Genomic DNA, 22,183 nt, shown 5'->3' on the forward strand with positions numbered 1-22,183 from the left:
ACCACAAGAACGTAAATCGCACTTAACTCTTTGATATATGTAAAGCTATCGTAATATTATAATTGTAACATGATGTTAATTGGTTTGTATTTTTTTCATTCCACAATCCTTAAACTTTAATTTATCACAATGTAAACACAATTATTTTGATTATAAGTTGAGTGCTTAATTTGTCAATTCATTTAGGTTGTCTGTTTCTTGGCCAATTGGTATTTCTCTTGCTTTTAAACCCATGATGGTCTTCCTTTTTCTCCAAAAATCATATGATTTGATACCTTTTACCCAAACAAGCTTTAATCATATATCTCCACTTTAATGGGTTAAATTTCTTGTTTATAAAACCCTCAAAAAATTGCATCTTTTTGGTTTTTGAACATCTCTCTTAACCATTCAGCTGTTCATGAACAGGTTAGCCTTCTCTCCCCCTCTCTCTCTCTCTCTCTCTCTCTCTCTCTCTCTGTGTGTGTATATATATATATAAGGTTTCTGCTGACTTGTTACAACCTACGTGTGTTTTCTGTATAGTTTTCATAGGGTTTTGAACTGTGTGTTATCTTCTTTGATATATCGTGTGTTTACACTCATGATGTATATTCTTCTCTATGTGGGTGTAAACTGAGTGTGTTTGTGTGTGTATTAGGGTTTTGAGTTCTATATGATCACTATGTTCTTCTTAATGGGCGCTAGACTTTAACTTTTTGACTTTTACAGTCAAGCAAGTAATCATTTAAACTTCAAACTAACAAAATATCGTTTTCCTTCAACGGAGAAAAAATTGCTTTTAATTTATTATGCAGAAAAAAGTTAAACATAAAAGGTTAAAAATAGATTATAATTTGGACTTTGAAGAAAACAAGGTTTGAACTTTAATAGTCAAATGATATAAATGGGATGAAGTGTTTGTTTTCTATGTTTGTTTTGAGACTCATGAATTGACATGCTTAACAGGTTTAAGTGAGTCTAAATGGCATCTACGTCAACACAATTTGTGACTTCTAGAAGGATGGGCATGTACGATCCACTCCACCATATTAACATGTGGGATGACGCTTTCGGATGCGATATTAGCCCCAACACGGGTCCTTCTTCGATCACCCAAGTAACTGATACAAGGCAAACTAACAAGGTAAGATTTATCATTCATGATCCTTCATCTTGCTTCACTTGTAGAATTTTATGTGATAACTTATATTTAAAAAAGACACAAATCAAGATAACAAATGTAAGATATATCAAAAAAGACACAAATCAAGATAACAAAGGTAAGATGTAACAAAAAAGACACAAATCAAGATAACAAAGGTAAGATATATCATTCATGACAAGTGCAGTGGATCCTTCATCTTGCTATATATGTAGTATTTTATATAATAAATATATTTAAAAAAAGACACGTCCATTTGTCCAGAGATCTATTTGTGAATCAACTTGTCATATAGCTCATATACTTTATTTCATTTAGATATATAGTACTAAAGTGTGTGTATATTCATTTACAAATGATCTGCCTTTTTAACACTAAAGTTAAAGTAATAGTTATATGTGTTAGTTATTATACTAAAATTTGTTTCTATATACATAATCCTTAAAAAAATTATATATAATATTATCAGATTTAACGTGAGTGTATATAAAAAATCCCCGCGAAAAAAGGCATGTCCACAGGACCACAACCACATAAGGCCTGTTAAACAGGCGAACATGGGTTCGTATTCTATTGTGGATTGGATCAACTTATATGCTTGTTTATGTATGCATGTGGCCGGTGGCCCAATAACATACAAACAATTTGACAAAAGTTATATATGTATTCTCACCGGTTACAGGCGGTAGGCCGAATATTTCTCAACCAATTAAAAAAATACAATCATAGTTTTGTTAGAAAAAAAAACTAAAATGATGGCAAGACCGTAATTTTGAGCTCGGGGTAAAACTTTAATTTGTCATGACTAATGAGTGAGTGTTAGCCAGCTGTTTGACACGTAAAAAAATCAAGTCAACCAATTAAACAAAACACTTCTATAGTTTTGCTAAAAAAAAACTAAAACGATGGCAATACTGTAATTTTGAACTGGGAGTAAAATTGTAATTTTTGGCTGGGGTAAAATCGTAATTTGTCAAAAGCTAAAGCAATAGCAATACTATAATTTTTAACGGCCAAATTCGTAATTTTTAACTCGGGGTAAAATCGTATCATACTCGGGCCAAAGGGGGAGTGCCAGACAATAGCCTGACACTATCCCCCCACACACCTTTTAAAAAAAACTAAAACGATAGCAATACTGTAACTTTTAACTAGGGGTAAAATGGTAATTTTGGATTAGGGTAAAATTGTAATTTGCTAAAAACTAAAGCGATGACAGTATTGTAATTTTTTACAAGGGGCAAAATCGTAACTTTGAATACGGAACAAATTCGTAATTTTAAACTGGAGGGTAATATCGTAATATATATCCGGACCAATGGGGGAGTGTCAGGCAGCAGTGTGACACTATTCCCCCACATTGGTTTTGTAGTATATATAAATATAAATATAAATATAAATATAAATATAAATATAAATAAATAAATATAAATGTGAAAATTATATTAAAAATAAAAATAAAAAAATTATATTCTAAAAGTTTAAATGAAAATGAGGCGAACCAAGTATTTATATTGGTAATTTTGTTAGAGATTATTAACTTAAATTCTAAAGGATATACTGGAGAGGCAATTTTTGGCTAAAAGATCATTATGAAAATTAAATTCAAAAATAGAAATACGTCCATTTTGGCCCTTAACCGACGCAGTCGAATAACAAACACCTTACACCATGACATAACTATATGTTTCCATGAGCAACTCAAGGGGGCACTCGACATACATATACATATACACACACATATAGAGGACTTATCTACTAATAAAATATTTAAGCATTATTCATTTGGTGTGAGATCTCATACAATATATGTATATATTTCTTGTAACATAGATAGTGTTTTATGCAATATTTACTCTCTAACATATAAATTTTTGGACTTACCAGACGGAATACAATTCTCAAGAATCATTAGGACCTTCAGTGGACAATCAAGAAGCAAAAACCATGTCTGATAAGGTGATACATTCCTTCATTAGATTTTGTTGATCTTATATGCATAAGTGTAATTAACCTACTTTTGTGTATATTCACCTGTCTACATATAGTTGCAAAGAAGATTAGCACAAAACCGAGAAGCTGCGCGTAAGAGTCGTTTGAGAAAAAAGGTACGCCAATAACATTTGTTTAGATCTTCCACCTCAACAAACATACATATGTGAGAGGAGATCCTCTCTACTATCATTTGTGTGCACAAATATATCATTCTACATTTCACATTGTAGGCATATGTTCAACAATTGGAAACAGGTCGTTTGAAGTTGGCACAATTGGAGCAGGAACTTGAGAGAGCAAGACAACAGGTAAACCGCGCAAAGTTTCACTTATGAAACATTTTCAACTGTATCTTAATCAAATTTTGTACGATGGTTGTTGATTGATTGTAGCGTGTGTACAATGGTTTACTTAACACAAGCAATGGTGTATTATCTACTAATGTCAACTCCGGTAAGTTCAATATAATGTTATACATTACCATAAATGTTTATTACGAATAAAAATTGTTGATCTAGACTACTACTTATTTGTAGGTATCGTTGCCTTTGAGATGGCATATGATTTGTGGGTTGCCACACAACGAAAGAAGGACAATGAACTTAAGGAGGTGTTGCAAAGTCAAGTAAGCGAACTTGAGCTTAGGATGTTTGTCGATAGTGGCTTGAACCACTACTATGAACTTTTCCAACTGAAAGTTAACGTTGCGAAAGCCGATGTGTTCTATTTGATGAATGGGATGTGGAGATCACCTATTGAAAGGTTCTTCCAGTGGCTTGGAGGACCAAGGCCATCAGAGCTTCTATATGTAAGTATTGACTATGGAACACTTTAAAAGGGGTATAATGGTCATATAACATAATGTTTTTATTCCTTTTCATGGGTAGATGCTAATGCCACAACTTGAGCCATTAACGGATGCACAACTTGTGAGCGTTTCAACTCTGAAACACTCTTGTCGACAAGCCGAGGATGCACTCAGTATAGGAATGGAAAAGCTTCAACAAACTCTCGCTCAAGGCATCACTATTGACATAACCGGAGTTGGAAGTTATAAGTCACAAATGACCTTGGCAATGGAAAGACTTGAAGGAATAGAAAATTTCTTGAATCAGGTAAATGAATACTTCTAAATGATCTAACGTTACAACTTTCATTTGTAACGAACGTGTGATAACGATGCATCTAGTATATTTTACAAAATTTGGTATAAAGCTACATAGTTTTAGTTACAATATAGCCTTTTTCACCATCTCACATTAAAATAAACTTACAGGCAGATCACCTACGACAACAAGTGTTGCAACAGATGTCTCGAATCTTAACCCCACATCAAGCTGCAAGAGGGTTGCTCGCATTAGGAGAGTACTTTCAACGTCTTCGGGCACTAAATTCACTTTGGTCGGCTCGATTTCGTGAACCCATAAGTTAGAACTAAGTTCACATATGTGAGCCTAAAAGTTACAACCACAACCAAATTCTTCTTGGTCATGTGAATCTATGAGAGATATGTAACACTACTGATCTATAATGTCCAAAGCATAGAAGTTATTATGTTTGCCTAAATATGTAAATATAAATTCGATCTATATGAGAGTGGTTGTCGATCATAGTAAATAATAACCACAACTTTATAACTTCTTTTAGATAATAATAATAATAATAATAATAATAATAATAATAATAATAATAATAATAATAATAATAATAATAATAATAATAATAATAATAATAATAATAATAATAATAATAATAATAATAATAATAATAATAATAATAATAATTCACTTTTACTTGCTAATTTACCACTTTGCTCTTGTGTTATTAAAACTTGATTATCATATTATCACAAGTGTACTGTAAAGTTAAGTTCAAAACCTTTAGGCTATCAATTATGTGTATAAATGCTACCTTAGTAAAATTTTATCAGTTTTAAAACCACGACCATATCATTAGGGCTGTAAACGAACTAAACGTTCAGCGAACCGTTCGTGAACCGTTCGGCGGGAAGTTCGTTTATGTTCGTTCGTTTAATAAACGAACGAACATGAACAAGCAATTTCGTTCGATTAGTTAAATGAACGAACATGAACAGGGGTCTCATTCGTTCGATTGTGTTCGTGAACGTTCGGTAAGGTGTTCGTGAACATTCGTTGATTTGTGTTCGTTTATGTTCGTATGTTTGTGTTTTAATTGAAGATCTTTGTACTTTCTTATATTTTATTTGTACTTTTTATATTATAAAACTTTTACTTATTTTATTACCCTAATAATTAAACTAGGAAACCCACTTTCACCATGTTTATGCATTATTTCCCTTTCATTTCTCATTATTTACATCGCGAATACAATCGACCTCCATTCCACAATAAGAGATTCAAGTTCGAGTGCTACTCTCTGGCCATCTATCTTTATCCTTTGTCGCGTTCGCCAAATTTATCTGTGTTCATTTGTGTTTGTGAACTGTTCGCGAACACGCTCATTTCCTTAATGAACGAACACGAACATAAAATCTCGTTCGGCAAGTGTTCGTGAACCGTTCGTGAACACATTTATTTCCTTAGCGAACGAACACGAACAAGGCCTTGTTCGTATTCGTTCGGTTCGTTTATAGCCCTACATATCATTGTTGCTCAGAAGGATGGGCGATTGGCTAACCCAAACCAACCGAGTTCAAACCTCCCAACCCCTGCCCGTAGATACCACTTAATTTACACCTGATGTAAACTCACACTTACAATTTTTTTTACAGCTAAAGTCACTTGAAAAAATAAATATGTATAGAAAAAACTATTTTAAACTTAAAAAATGTATGTTATCTGAGTGAAAAGCAATTAAACTATTCTAAACATAAAAGTTATTTTATCTTAGTGAAAATTTTAAACTTAAAAAATGTATGTTCATCTCATGTCTTTGTTTATACTTTAACTCATCTTAACTTCACTTAATTGTCATATCAATCTTTCTTCTTATTTTATTTTTACCTCACTTAAAAGGAAATGGTTTAATTCTTTTAACTTTTTTCTTAAAGTTAATTCTTTTAACTTTATCTAACCCTATTTTTTAATGGTTTTTTATTTAAAAAATTAAAAAAATAATTAATTTAGTCTCTTAACATTGGTTAATATGTTAACATAAAATCATTCAATGACCCTTAACACAACAAAGTAATGGTTTGCAATCTTAATTAATATGCCATTTCACGCTTAACACCCTGAATGTTACCATACACCCGTGGCCCCTAGGTCAAAAGTAATTATCTTCTCCTGGTCCTGGTCCTGGTCCTGGTCATAGCCTCATCTTTATCGTCCTTCACGAACATTTTAAACCTCATTTTCATCCGTTGATCACTCTCTTCTTTTCAATCTGCACCGTCCACCACCATAACAAACCCTTGCCGGTAAACATGGCCGCCGCCGTCGTAGCTGCTACCACTACTCTCCAAAAATCTCCAGCCACATTTCACTCTCGTTCTCCTCAAACACACTCCACCAATCCACCAAACCTCTCCTTCTCCGGCCTAAAACTCCCAAACCTAACAATCAAACTCAAAACCAGATCTCGCCGCTCCGGCAGTTGTTCCGGCGCTAAAATGACCGACTCCGCCGCCGGAAGATACGCCACAGCCCTCGCAGACCTCGCAAACTCAAACGGAACCCTAGACGCAACCGCAACCGACCTCGAGAAGCTCAACAAACTCTTCTCCGACGAATCCGTACTAAACTTCTTCATCAGCCCGATCGTAAGCCTCGAGAACAAACGCGAACTGATCGACGATATTACGTCATCAGGAGTCCTGCAACTACACGTGTGCAACTTCCTCAACATCTTGATTGAAAGCAAACGGGTCAATTTGATTAAGGAGATTGTGCAGGAGTTTGAGATTGTTTACAATAGATTAACGGAGACTGAAATGGCGATCGTGACGTCGGTTGTTAAGTTGGAGAAGCAACATTTGGCGCAGATCGCGAAGCAGGTGCAGAGGCTTACTGGTGCCAGGAATGTTAGGATTAAAACGGCGATCGATGAGTCGTTGGTGGCTGGGTTTACGATTAGGTATGGGAATGGTTTGTCCAAGTTGATTGATATGAGTGTGAAGAAGCAGTTGGATGATATTGCTGCTGAGTTTGAGATTGGAGATATTGTGATTCCTGTATCATGATTGATTGTGGTTTTCATTGGAAGGAGGTGTATTTTTTTGTGAGATTAATGGGAATTGAGATGTTACTGGTCTGAAACTTGTTTTTGGTGGTGTTCATTGCATCAGTAAAGGGTTTAAGATGCTTTTACGGTTAGACTACTCGTAGTGGAGCAGTATTTGGGCGTGGATTGCCTCAAAAACTCCCCAAAACGTCCTCGCACCGCCCCGAGGCGTGTTTCTTCAAAACAAGGGTTGGGGCGTGCAAAATTAAACGACGGATGAAGATTTTGTTGGCCAATCACATGTATCCTTCTTTTTATTTGTCCAATACCTTTTTTTATGGTTTTTTTATTTATTTAATTTTTTACACCTCTTTTAACATAATGCACCACAATGCCCAAATCCCACTACACCCATTTTAGAAAAACGCCACATAATGCCTCATTGCTGACTGGACCACCACATGGCAAAAATGCCCAAGGGTGTTTCTTTACCACTACACATGGTCTTACTAATCCGAAACTACGTCTATTAACCACCTATATATGATTCGAACCTCCATCTTTTGAATAGAGGGACACACGTTGCCACCGTGATGAGACGTTCAAGATGCTGAGATGTCTTGTCAGTTGTGAAGAATTGCTCCGCTTCATGTGTTTTGAGTTTTGATTGGCAATTTGGCACTCAAGAGCTTAAATCCTTTAACCGGTTCCTCCAGAACAGAAATTCCCAAAATGATTGATTGTTTGTTGCTTGATTGTCTGCAATGGCCTTTCTGCTGCTTTCTCTGGCATTAAGAAAGACTTGGCAATCATATGTGAAAACAATACAACTTATATAGTTGGGACTATCTCATGGATGGGGATTAACCTCTTGTCTTGTTTTTACGATTATTTGGAATCATATTAGTGGTTGGTGTGGCATCCCCCAAATCTTCGCCTTCTCTTTCAAAGATTTATCGGACATTTACAAGTCTCTAAGGGTAAGTCATTCGTATAAGAAGGTTGTCCATGGTATAATTATCATAGCATATTGGTGCAAGTGGAAAGCTAGAAACGCCAAGTAGTTCACTAACAAGACGATTAAAATGGAGAAGATTGTGGTTTCTTTTGGCTCAAAATAGGTCTAAGACCACCCGTAGTAGCGAGGTTTTTTTGGCGTTTTTCCCTTAAAAAAGGCCCCGTCCACGCCCCGGTTCCGCCCCTTTGGGCTTTTTTTTTTCAAAAAAAAATGCACAAGGGTTTTAAATGAAACGCTGGATTTGTTGCGCTTTTCGAGATTCGACCGTTTTAACAACGGTAATAAGAAAAAATATATATTTTTTTTTTAATTTTTATTCCAAATTTTTACCTATAAAAAACCCCCACTATCCACTCCATTTTTTATAAACTCTACCCTCTTCTCTTCAATACTTCTTTATATTTTATAAAATATTTATATCATGAATCCCTTCCGACCCCCTTTCGGTGTTCTGTCTAGACCTGGCAACCAAACTTCATATCGCCCGAACACTACTCAACCGCAACCGTCCTTCAATTTCCAAGAGATGGACCCAAGTATGATGGCGTACGCGCAAGTATTAAGCATGTCTCCGCAATTTTTTCACGGTCCACACAGCTTTGCATTCATGGGCGGTTCGCATGCGTCTCAAGAAGAAACCGAGCCCGACATTGAAACGGTGCTGGAGACACAACCCGAGCCCATACCCGAGGCATCTCAACGTGGTATTTTTTAGAGGGTTTGTGAGAGTGTATTTGAGAGAGTGGGTTGAATATATTGAATTTTTGTGTATTTATATGTAGTAGTATTTTTTTAAATGCTCTTTTAAGATTATAGCCATTCGTCAATAGTCATATACTATAGGGGCCACAAAAAAACTTCCGGGATTAACCGCTATTGCAATCGCGAGGCCACAATAGCGCCCCCTCAATAGCGCTCAAGTAATGGTGTGGAGGGCACTTTTGAGTGAAAAATTGTTGAGGTGGAGTGGCTTTAGCACCCACACTATGCAACCTTAATATGATTTTATAATGAGACGCCATAGCTGATCCATTAACATCGTACTCTTAATTTTATGTAATTTTTTATCTAAGACCCGAAGTATCGATTTGACATAATCTGAGCATAAACAGCTAAATATAAGAATGTGTCTTAAATAGGATGTCTTTAATTTAAATCTGCATAAAGTAAGTAGTTTATAATATATAAAATTAGGATAAATCAACTAAATATGATATTTTGTTATATAGAAGGTATATAATATATAATTATAAATACGTATAAATAAGATAACTAAATCTATAATATAGAATTAAAAAAATCAATATGTGACACATAAATACATATAAATAAGATAACTAAATCTATATCTATTCTATATAATCAAAAATATCAATATATAACACATATCATCAATTGAAGACATCTACGTTTTTATTTTCTCATCCCTTTTTTCTACTTATTCTATATTAAATAAACAAATAAATAATAAACTAATATTAAGTCTTATTCTACATTGAATTTCGAATAGAATCCCTCTATTTTTTTTTTTTTTTGTGAAATATTATCCTCAAATTTAAATTATTAATTTAAAATATTTTTAAATAAAAAAAATTATTTATCACGAAAACCAACCTTTGTATTAATATATTATTTATTTTTATTTTCATTATTAAAAAATATTAAATCGATTTTATTACATAATTTATAAATCAAATTCTTGGAACTAGTACTAACATTTTATCACTGAAAGGCTGCTGATTTACTTCTTAAATAACGTATCTTCTTTTCTAGAACCACCTCCGCAATCATCCTATCCATCGCGTACGAGTATATCCGTTAGTATTTTTAAAATATAACTTTTATTATTATTTAGTATATAAAATTAGATTTATTCAACACGCGTAATACACGTGGTTTTTTAAATATATAAATATGTAAGTTTAATTTATTATTTACGATACAAAATTACATTTATTCACCCTATGTAATACACAAGTTTAAAGATATAAGTTTTTTTTTATTTTTAGGTATACAAAATTTTATTCAACTCATAAAATACATAAAGATATACTTTTTTTATTATTTAGTATACAAAATAACATTTATTCAACCCATGTTAGGATTTTTAAATATATAACATTTTTTTTGGTATATAAAATTATATTTATTAAACCCATACAATACACAAGATTCTTAAAGATATAACTTTTTATTATCTAATATATATAATTACATTTATTCAACCCTTGTAATAAGCGAAGTTTTTAAATATATATTGTTTTATTATTTAGTATATAAAATTATATTTATTTAACTATATTCTGGTTTCTAATCTTGTATATTTAATAAAGAGTTAAATGCCATTTTAGTCCCTGTGGTTTGGGTCATTTTGTCGGTTTAGTCCAAATGTTTCATTTTTCGCATGTGGGTCCAAAAATGTTACACCCATTTTAGTCCACTGGGTTAACTTCATCCATTTTTTCTGTTGACGAGAGGGGCAATTCGGTCATTTTATATGGCCGAATTGCCCTTCTAGTTAACATAATTACATATAAAATGACCGAATTACCTTCTCGTTAACATAAAAAATGGATGAAGTTAACCCAGTGGACTAAAATGGCAACGGTGAAACCTTTTTGGACCCAAAGACGAAAAATGAAACATTTAGACTAAACTAGAAAAATGGCGCAAATCACAAGTATTAAAATGACATTTAACTCTTTAATAAATACGGGAAATGGATTTTATCACCCCAAGCTAATCGACTTTGGTCGCTGACACTCCCAACTTTCACTTTGGCTCCCACCACTCTCAACTTAACACTTCGTGTGTTATGTCACCCTATCGTTAACTAGGCACTAACCCAGTTAGTGTTTTTTGCTGACGTGGCCAATTTATCCAATGTGGCATGCTGACGTGGCAAGGTGATATGTGAGATAAAAAGTTTAAGCTTCATATTGAATCAACCACTAAACTATAGAGGCCTGTTTTACAAAATCATCAAAATCAAAAGTTGAATAAACCCTAAACCATTCTTAGCCGCCATGTACATCTCTTTCTCTAGATGAAAATCCCCTTTTTCTATTTCCCCTCCACTTCTGCCGCCACCACCCTCACCTCCACTTACGCCGCCGCCGCCCTCACCTCCCCTCACGTAGCCATGAGATGATGCGGATCTTCCTACTCTCCTTTTTTTGCTTCAACCCGATGTAGTTCATTTATACGCAACGCCAATGAGATAGACTTTGATAAATATATAACGGCCATGAGAGGGGAGGACGGGCTTCATCCTGGTCAACTCTACTTTCAGCTACTGGAAAGTTGGTTAAAGCTGTCACACCCCAACCGATGGCGGAATCACTGGGGCGTGGCACTGAGCGAAACAGATTGTTCAAGAGAATCCACAACAACTATTAAGTTACCAAATCCTTAACGTTAATATCCCATACTACTAATAGATAAAGTAAAAATAATTATTACAGATAATCGTCTCAAAAACAAGCAAACTGTTCCGACAACTCATAAATTGTTCATCGGTTTCTAGACCACCTAAACGTGATTTCATCACAGCAAGCAAGCATCCTAAACACCTGTCATATACGTTAAAATAGGTCAATACACATAGTGTAAGGGTGAGCATACAAGTTTAATAGCATATAGTAGTGAAACTGATTTACGCATAACCAGCATGTAACATGTAGAAATGTGAAGCATGTAAACTATCGACAATGAAATATGCACAGACATGACTGCGGGTTGTAGAATGCGCAACACATATCACCACTATGACATGTAGAGAAATACCCTTAACAACCCATGTCCACGACAGGTGCTGAATCCAAACTATAGTACTATCGTTGCTAAGGTGTCAGGCAACAAACACTGTGTAAACATAACATACAAGCATTCATCGAATAACACGTATAACATGCAGAGCGGTTAGCGTATAAAAAGTGTTTGCGTTGTGTGTCGATGTGATTTGATATAGGTAACGTATGTAACACCCAAAAGTGCGTTAAGCAAAAAGGGATCGAGTATACTCACAGTTCGTGTTTAGTAAATAAACACAAGCTTGGATTGAAGGGAGCGCTGGAGAGTTAGCCTGGTCACAGTACGACAGTATAAGCGTTGAACAGTGCGTAAAACAGCGTGCCGGTGTGATGAGTGAGCGAATGGTGGTCCAATCGGATGGCCATCCGGACAAATGGTCCTCCGGACGGAGGATCGTTCGGTCGGATGGTCATTCGACTGAGGAAGGTGTGTTTATAAAATGTTAAACTTTTGAAGTTTTCGTTGTAGTATAAGTAAAGTCATTCGATCGGATGGTCATCCGGACGGATGGTCGTTCGATTGCATGGCTGTTCGATTGAAACTGGTGATCTTTGAAAATTTTACAAAACTTTAAGTGTTTAACTTATAAAATCAAGTCACCTGGTCGAATAGTCGTTCGATCGGATAGTCATCCGATCGGACGGCTATTCGTTTGAGTGACCAGTTTGTTTGAAAACTTGTAGAATCAGTTAAGTTTAGAAAGTTTGCGGTTTGACGGGGACGGTATGACGGCGTGTTAAACAATGGAAATCACATCAAGTCCAACTCGTCCGAACGGATGGGAATCTCCCCGTTCGATCAAAACCAGCTGTTCTTGACGGAATTTCATATTCAACCCGTGGATCGGTCGTCTCTTTGATAGAAATCCATTCTCAGATCGGTTCTCCACTAGAGAATGAGTAGAGAACCTGAATGAGTCCAGATTCTAAAGGTTTTGAGTAAAAAGTGAAAGATTGTTGAAGAAAAGTTTGAAACTGTTGTGAAATGTTTAGATTTAGTTGAAATCAGTGTAAAACGTGTAGAAATCCATCAGATCCGAACCATTCTTGATGAGATGCGGTCACACTTCAATGTTCATAAGAACTCCATGATTACATCACCCTAGAACAGCCCAAATCATGATGATTTCACAGTGGAAATGCAAGATTTGTTGGTGAAATTGATGAGAAAGTGTGTGCTGATTGTGAAAGCACAAGATTTAGGGTGAAAACTTACAAGAATCATGAGGAATCGAGAGAAAAGAGCTTGGGAGTGCACTGGTCGAAGGGAGCTCTCACATCAATGAACAGTTGATATGACAGGTGAGGTATTTATAGGTGAAGAGGTGAAAGGCGGTGTGGAGTTGTGCGTGTCGGACGGCTGTTCAATCGGATGGTCATCCGGTCGGATGTCCATTCGATCGAATGGTCATTCGGTCGGATGGTGCGTGTGGGTTAGTTTTCCAACTTCTGTTTCGTGCGTTGAGCGTCGCGTTGCGTTTAAGCGAGTTGCAAGTAAGCGATGCGATAGTTTTAAACAATAGTTACACAAATAATATAACTAACACATAACAACATAAAAGTAAGTAAACTTGCGTTTTACGGTGGCGATGAGATTGCTTGCGATAGAATTGCGACTGCGTTTGTGAAATAACACCTTAAACAATATAATCATGCACAAGTAAACACATAATAACACACACACATAAAGAAAAATATCAATAACTGTGATTCGAGTTGCGATGCGATAGCGATGGGATAGCGTTAAGTAGATTAGTGTTTAATTGCGTTTATCGCATTGTTACTTCACATATTACAAATCGTAAACGAAAATAGCGTCAACTACAATATCGATTATCGAGGTTGGAGAGTACAAGCAATAATTAAGTCAGAAATGACAGATCGGTACGTTGACATTTCATGACTTTGACTTTGTCTTTGACTTCAAAAGTCGGGTTGTTACATCCTCCCCTACTTTAGGGAGTTTCGTCCTGAAATTAAGGCGCAGGCATAACGAATAGTTATGGATACTTAGCCTTCATATCACTCTCGAGTTCCCAAGTGAACTCGGCGCCGCGTTTGCCTTCCCAACGAACCTTCACTATAGGAATGCGTGAGCGTCAGAGCTTCTTGGTTTCTCGGTCCATGATCTCGACTGGCTTTTCCACGAAGTGCAATGTTTCGTCCACTTGTAGATTCTCAAGATGTACATGTAAATTCTGCTCGGCTAAACACTTTTTGAGGTTCGAGACATGGAAAGTTGGATGTACGTTGCTGAGTTCCTCCGGTAATTCGAGTCTGTAGGCCACCTTGGCAATTCTTTCCAGAATCTTAAAGGGTCCAATGTATCGAGGCGCGAGCTTTCCTTTCTTGCTGAATCGGATCACCCCCTTCCAAGGTGAAACCTTTAGGAGTACGTGATCGCCAGCATCAAATTCAAGGGGCTTGCGGCGTTTATCGGCGTAACTCTTTTGATGACTCCGAGCTTTCAATAGATTGTCTCATATCTGGAGGATCTTGTCAGTCGTTTCTTGCAATAACTCAGGACTGGTAATTTGCGCATCTCCGATCTCGTGCCATACAATAGGCGATCGACATTTTCTTCCATATAGTGCCTCAAATGGTGCCATTTGAATGCTAGAATGATAATTATTGTATGAGAATTTGACTAAAGGTATATGCGAATCCCAATTACCACTAAAATCTATCACACACGAGCGAAGCATGCCTTCAAGGGTGCGAATCGTGCGTTCAGTCTGACTGTCGGTTTTGGGATGGAAAGCGGTACTTAGATTAAAAGTAGTACCTAGAGCAGATTGAAACGTTTCCCAAAGACGCGAGGTAAACCGACCATCGCGGTCAGAGATGATATCACGAGGTGTCCCATGTCGACAAATGACTTTGTCGGTGTAGATTCGTGCTAATGGTTCCACCTTAAAGTCTTCTCGTATCGGCAGAAAATGAGCAGATTTAGTAAGACGACGATCAACGATAACCCAGATGCTATCGTGACCTGATGGCGTGCGTGGAAGTTTCATTATGAAGTCCATAGCTATACTCTCCCATTTCCACATAGGGATCTCGGGTTGTACGAGTAAGCCAGTGGGTCTTTGTTGCTCAGCCTTGACTTTCGAACAAGTCAGGCACTTCGAAACATAGATAGCGATATCTTTCTTCATTCCAGGCCACCAATACCGAAGACGAAGGTCATGGTACATCTTGTCGGCACCGGGATGAATGGAATATTGGGACTTGTGAGCTTCAGTCAACAATATCTCCCGAAGGTTATTGCGACTTGGAATCCAGATACGAACGAGATAGTAATAGATACCGTTCGATTTTGTGATGAGTTGGGTTTCAGCACCATACTTCTTCATTTCCTCTTTCAAGGTGTTTTCAATGAAGCAGGCGTGATGAGCGTCACGAATTAGAGCTTCGAGGTCGTGCTGGGCTTGAGTATTACAAACGCTATGCAAATAGCTTTGTCGGCTGAGAGCATCGGCAACGAAATTTGCTTTGCCAGGGTGGTAACGAATCTCACAGTCGTAATCGTTGAGTAGTTCAACCCATCGGCGTTGGCGCATATTCAGTTCCTTCTGGTTCAAGATATGTTGTAGGCTCTTATGGTCGGTGAAGACCGTACACTTTGTACCATAAAGGTAGTGTCCCCAAATCTTCAATGCAAAAACAACTGCACCAAGCTCGAGATAGTGGGTTGTATAGTTCTTCTCGTGGATTTTGAGCTGACGGGAGCGTACGCGATAAACTTGTCCCGTTGCATAAGAACACAACCGAGACCGAGGTTAGAGGCATCGCAGTAGACTACAAAGTCATCGTTTCCGTCGGGTAAAGCGTGGATAGGAGCATTGCAGAGCATATGCTTTAGAGTCTGAAAGGCTTGCTCTTGTTCAGTTCCCCAAACAAAAGGCTTGTCTTTATACGTCAGAGAGGTAAGCGGAACGACGATTTTAGAGAAATCAGCGATGAATCGACGGTAATAGCCCGCCAATCCGAGGAACGAACGAACTTCAGACGAGGATTTTGGTGTAATCCAACTCTTAATTACTTCAATCTTCGCGGGATCGACGTGTATACCTCGATTATTGGCGATGTGACCGAGGAATTGAACCTCATCTAGCCAAAATTCACACTTGGAGAACTTGGCATAGAGTCGATTCCCTTGGAGTAATTCGAGAACCAAACGTAGATGTTGCGCATGTTCGGCTTTTGATTTCAAATAGATAAGGATATCATCGATAAACACAATGACGAAGCGGTCGAGAAAGGGTTTACACACGCGATTCATCAAATCTATGAAAACTGCGGGTGCGTTGGTTAGACCAAAGGGCATGGCGATGAATTCATAGTGGTCGTATCGGGTTCGGAAAGCGGTTTTAGGGATATCTTCCTCCTGAATTCGTAACTGGTGATAACCTGAGCGTAAATCGATCTTCGAGAAACACGTAGCGCCTTGCAACTGATCGAACAAATCATTGATTTGGGGTAAGGGATAGAGATTCTTGATAGTAAGCTTATTAAGTTCCCTGTAATCGATGCACATCCAGAACGATCCATCCTTCTTTTTGACGAAAAGGACAAGTGCGCCCCAAGGAGATGTGCTAGGGCGAATGAAGCCTTTATCAAGCAATTCCGGGAGATGACTTGAGAGTTCGCGCATTTCAGAAGGAGCGAGGCGATAGCGAGCTTTAGCAACAGGGTTAGCTCCAGGAATGAGGTCGATACGGAAATCAATATCATGACTCGGGGACAAACCAGGTAAATCATCAGGAAAGACAGTAGGAAAATCACGAACCACATGCACCTTTTCCATTGCCTTCTTTTCCTTTTCCTCCACTACTACGATGTGCGCCAAGAAAGCTTTGTATTCCATTCGGAGATACTTGCTCGCTTGTATGCACGACATGAGTTGGAGATCCTTCGAAGATACTTCGCCATACACGCAGAGAAAAGGGGCACATCAAAACCAATTGCCCCAAGAATGCTACGAAGCCCGAGGAGGCGAAGAAAAACAATGCGAGAGTTTTTCAAATGAATGCTAGGGAAGCGGTGAACGACGAGAATGTCATAACAGGTACCTTCCTCATCAATAATAACTATGATAGAGTCTTATTTGATTCTGGTGCTGATAAGTCTTTTGTAGACCATAAGTTATGTAAGTTATTGAATTTGCCTATCAAGACTCTAGACATAAAATATGAGGTAGAGCTTGCCGATGGTACCTTAGAAACAGCTTCCACTCTTCTTGATGGATGTTTTATATCCAATAAGAATCATTCTATCCCGCTATCCCTCTTGTCAATGAAATTGGCTGGGTTTGATGTAGTTTTAGGCATGGATTGGTTGTCGCATAACCAAGCCCAAATTGCCTGTGATAAAAAGCTAGTTATTATCAAAACCCCTACTGGTGAATCAATCACTATTCAAGGGGATACGCAATATGGATTGCCCAGCAACGTGTCTATTCTCAGGGTATCGCATTGTTTGGAGAGCGGATGTGTCATTTACATGGCACAAGTGACTGTGAATGATCTGAAGCCTAAGACTAAAGACATTCCGATCATCTCTGAATATCCTGATGTTGGTGCACTACATCTGTCGACTTCGTCTTGGATCGAGTCTTAGATTGCATTGTATAGATTAGGGCGCGTTTTACGAGAAAATAGGAGAATGTATGTGTCTTAGGTCATGGTTTCGCTCATAGGGTCATAAACAGATGATTTCGCTCATTTGGACAAGTTGATTTCGCTTTTATGGACTCTGTGTCCCTTAGAGCGAAATCTCATCAGTATATATATGTGTGATGAGCGAAATCAGATAGAACTTTTCTTGATTTCCATACCGAGGTGTTGCCGGTGTGAGATTTGGCTGTAATCTGTCAGATATCAATACAAAAAGGTGTTAAAAGTGAGTTGCTAGCTGTTTCTAAATCTGATACTTGTTTTCCGCACCTGTATCTGATCAAAACTCCTCTGAACGACTCGTTCGGTTCGGAACACGATCCTACAAGTGGTATCAGAGCTTCAGGAGGAGGAGTTCTACAGAGATTTGCTGGATTTCATCATAATTTCTTACTTCTACACCTTCTTTCTTCATCAGAACGAGATTTTACGGTCGAAACTTGCTCAATTTTTCACAGATTGTAGGAAATTGATCATAGATAAACCCCTGAAAGTTTCATACCTAAACTCGGACTAAAAATGGACCAAAATGCCTTCCGACTTGATTTCGCTTTTGTGTACACCTAAACCCTAATTTCGCTTTTAAGGCCACCCAACAACCTAATTTCACTTTTAAGGTCACCCAACAACCTAATTTCGCTTTTAAGGTCACCCAACAACCTAATTTCGCTTTTGTGTACACTCAGAATCCCTGATTTCGCTTTTGAGTACACATAAATCTCTGATTTCGCTTTTAAGGACATCCAAGAGTCCTGATTTCACTCCAAGGTCCACTCATAACCCTGATTTCGCTCAAAAGGACAGTTGCGTAAATTTTTAAAATCTGAAAAATGGACGAGGAATTTTATAACGCATTCGCTACTCCGGTTACCCCAATCACTATTGCCCAGAACACAATGCTCGAAAACGAAAAGGGAACAATGCAAAAACCACCCAAACTCTTGAACATTGAAGAATATAAGGGCTGGGAAGGTCGTTTCGAGAACTGGGTACAAGCTAACTACCTAGATGCATGGGAGTGTGTTGAAACGAAATATGTGAGACCGTTAAATGATGATGAAGAGGAAGTTGCGATCAAAGATATGAGTGCCGATGACAAGAAAAAATACAAAAATGAGAAAATGATGCTAAGTTTGCTACAACAAGCTGTGAAGGAAGATATTATGGTTTTGCTGCAACACAACGGGAGTTCATATTCAATTTGGAAAGCATTGCGTTCAAAGTTTGTTGGTAGTCAGGAGATGGTGAAGAATAAGAAGTCACTTCTGAAAAAGGAGTTTGATTTGTTTAGAGGACTAAAGAACGAGAGTACAAAGCAGATCATTGAAAGATATTGCAACTTGTTGGTGAACATGAAGAGGTTAAGCATCAACAAAGACAATGAAGAGTTAATTGAAAAGGTTGCTGATGCGTTACCACATGAAACTTGGGGAACATATCTGATGATGCTCAGGAACAAAAAGGGTTTTAGCACGTTAACTTTGAGCAAATTCATTGAGAAGTTGGAAGCTCAGGAAATGGAGCAAAGAAAGATTGTTCGAATGAAAGATTTCGATGGTGAACAGGATATTGGGTTGTATTACAAAGCAGGGGTGAAGGAGAAATCTACAAATCTATCTCCAAAAATAGAGACTGCTTACAATGCCAAGAATTCTTCTGGAAGTTCATCATCAGGATCAAACAGCAAAACAAGTTTTACATCATTTCCGTCTTTTGATCCAAACATTTCAGCAACAAAAAATGGGAGAAAACTTCAATGCAATATTGTTTTAAATCTTGAAAATGATCAAGATTATTCTGAGGAAGTTGCTAAAAACCACATGTCTTTATTGGGAATGGTTTTAGAATCTTATAGTTGTTTTGTTGCAGGTCGTATCGGGAATCCAATGCTAACCAAGGAAGATTACGACCAGATAGATGCTGAAGAGACGGAACTGATGGACATAAAATGGTGTTTGGCAAGTGTGTTAAGGAGAGCTGAGAAATTCAAGCAGATAACGGGGAGAGATGATCTTCGTGAGGCTAATGTTTCTACTTTAGGTTTTGACAAATCTAAAGTCACCTGTTTTCGTTGCAGGAGAAAGGTCACATTAAGAGGGAGTGCACCAACCGTGAAGCAAGTGGAGCTCAGAATCCTTTCAACAACAACAATGATTACTATCGAAAAGCCATCTACCATCAGGTTGCTTAACAATCATCTCAACAGCATCAACATCAAGCACAAACTTCACATGGAAGAAGCATAATTGAAGATTCTGGAAAGAGAGCATGTGTGGTTAATCAGGATGAAAAGAAGCCATTCAACTGGGATAAATATGTCTCAGCTAATGGAAAAGCTTGTTTGATCGATCAAGATGATGGAAAGCTACCCGAGGGTTTTAGCTGGGAGAATTTCACTTGGGATAACTGTATTCCTGATCAAGCTACAACTTACACAACTTTTGTTACCAGAGTTGAAGAAGATAGTGATGATGACGGTACTGAATATTATGCTAAACAGATGGCAAAACATTTGAAGATGATGGCAGAAAGCGATAGTGAGGTTGAGAAGGTAAAGAAGAAAAAGAAAAAGGTAAAGACACCGGTTAGTAGTGACGATGAAACAGTATCGGTGGTGAGAAGAAAAGTGAAAGAAGTTCCAAAGTTCGAGATTAATGAAGAAGCAATTGCGAAAAAGAGTCCAATAACTTGTGAAAATTGTGAAGCTGTAAAGAAACAGAACAGTTCATTGATCCACAACATGAACAGATTGAAAGAATCATATGATGTGTTGAACAGGGCAATGAGTATGTACAATGACACAAGTGAAGAGCAGGCTACAGCAATGAAAACACTTCAGGGAGCATTCATGGTTAAGCAAAAAGTTGTGAACAATTATATCGAGAAGTGTGCTGCTCTTGAACAAAAACTGGAACTTCAGAGGATTGAAACTGAAAGAGTAAATCGTTTGTTGAAGAGTTACTCATGTTCGTCTTATGTTATTGACAAGATTTATCCGACAGCTGAAAGCTTAAAGGCATTTGAGGACAATGATGTAACTGAAGAAAAGAAAGTCTCAGAAGAAAAGATTGAAGAAAAGACTCCAGTGAAAAAGACTAAAAAGAAGAAAGGCACTGTAGAGACGACATCTGGTAAGAAACAAGGTGTCAGTTACAACAAGTGTGTCCACCCCCTTTGGAAAATGGATATTTGGCTAGAAATCCAAATGATGAAAGAGTCAAAAAGGCAACAAACTTACAATGGGAGTCGGAGTCGTCAGTCAATCTACCAGAAAGTATTGATGTCGTTTATACATCGTCTGACACTGATCAACAGTCTCAATTGATGAAAAAAGTCGTGGATCATGTGTTAGATAACGATGAGATAGAGGAGTCAAAGTCGGAGTCCGCGTCAGAGTCAAAGTCTGAGTCAAGCACTCCGGGTCAAACAGAAAAACAGGATAAAATAGTGTATGATAGAAAATTCCTGTTATCAAAATCTAATTTGGTTGATGAACCGTTTAATGTTGCTTACACTTTGAATGATTCTGACAAATTATATTCTGATGAGGAATTTCCAATAAGAGGTGTCAAAACTGAACTGATAAACAAGGTTTTCAAACTCACAGAAATTAATATTTCTGAAATAAAAGATTTACATCTTATTGAAAAACCTAAAAAATACACCTCAAGAGTACAACAAAGATTAAACAAGAAAAAGGGTTACAGTTCTGGTTCAGGTTTTCAAAAGAAATCTAACCATAATGGTAATTTCAAAAAGAAAGGTCTTGGTTTTACTCCAACAGAAAAATAGAAAAGTGAAAAATATGTTCGTGATTTTAAATCCAAAATGACATTTGTTTCAGGAACGTCAGCAGATGAAGAAGAAAAGAAGATTTCTGGAGGCAGTCAAACAATGAGTTCCTTGCAAAGAAGCAAGATGAAATGAAGAAGATGGCTGAGCAGAAGAAAGATACGAGAACCTGTTTCCAATGCAACACTGTTGGACATATTGCCAGAGATTGTTCTAAGGCAATACAATCAAAGCAGGGAGTATCTCGTAAACTCAAAGAGCAAGTGGTTGAGTTTGAACCACCAATCGATAGAACCAAATTGTTTAAAAATTCTACATTTGAAATTGGTGAATGTTCAAACAAGTTTTACAAGAAGAGAGCTAAATATGACAACCAGAAATGGGTTGTTAAGAAAGCTGCTGAAAGTTCTAGCGATGATTCTGATAGGTCAAAATCAGAGGAGCTATTTTCTGGCGATGAATCTGACTCCACAAAGTCAGATGAACCACAGGTTGTTTCGAAAAGTGAAGCTATTTTAAAAGATGAAAAATCAGTTCCGACTGTGAATGATGAGGATTTTCCATCACTTCGGGCTGAAAATTATAAGAAGAAAATTGGTAA

General features: G+C 37.2%; 2 protein-coding genes across 2 annotated transcripts; both read left to right on the forward strand.

Annotated features, from left to right (window-relative positions):
- Positions 1-254: 254 nt before the first annotated feature.
- On the forward strand, positions 255-4,756 carry LOC110918354 (transcription factor TGA4). The gene is made up of 9 exons (XM_022162697.2): positions 255-408; positions 949-1,126; positions 3,032-3,103; positions 3,193-3,252; positions 3,370-3,447; positions 3,532-3,592; positions 3,676-3,947; positions 4,027-4,254; positions 4,416-4,756. The coding sequence occupies exons 2-9, from the start codon at positions 965-967 to the stop codon at positions 4,569-4,571; spliced, it is 1,089 nt and encodes a 362-aa protein (XP_022018389.1). The 5' UTR covers positions 255-408; positions 949-964; the 3' UTR covers positions 4,572-4,756.
- Positions 4,757-6,352: 1,596 nt separating this feature from the next.
- Positions 6,353-8,940, forward strand: LOC110918343 (ATP synthase delta chain, chloroplastic). The gene has a single exon (XM_022162692.2). The coding sequence runs from the start codon at positions 6,546-6,548 to the stop codon at positions 7,299-7,301; it is 756 nt and encodes a 251-aa protein (XP_022018384.1). The 5' UTR covers positions 6,353-6,545; the 3' UTR covers positions 7,302-8,940.
- The last annotated feature ends 13,243 nt before the right edge of the window (positions 8,941-22,183 follow it).

This window comes from Helianthus annuus, chromosome 2, assembly GCF_002127325.2.
Source record: "Helianthus annuus cultivar XRQ/B chromosome 2, HanXRQr2.0-SUNRISE, whole genome shotgun sequence".
Taxonomy (NCBI): domain Eukaryota; kingdom Viridiplantae; phylum Streptophyta; class Magnoliopsida; order Asterales; family Asteraceae; genus Helianthus; species Helianthus annuus.

Coding starts and splice junctions, on each gene's coding strand:
- LOC110918354 (XM_022162697.2), top strand. CDS start 965: ATGGCATCTACGTCAACACAATTTGTGACTTCTAGAAGGATGGGCATG. Junction 3,253..3,369: donor AGAGTCGTTTGAGAAAAAAG/GTACGCCAATAA, acceptor TTCACATTGTAG/GCATATGTTCAACAATTGGA. Junction 4,255..4,415: donor TAGAAAATTTCTTGAATCAG/GTAAATGAATAC, acceptor ATAAACTTACAG/GCAGATCACCTACGACAACA.
- LOC110918343 (XM_022162692.2), top strand. CDS start 6,546: ATGGCCGCCGCCGTCGTAGCTGCTACCACTACTCTCCAAAAATCTCCA.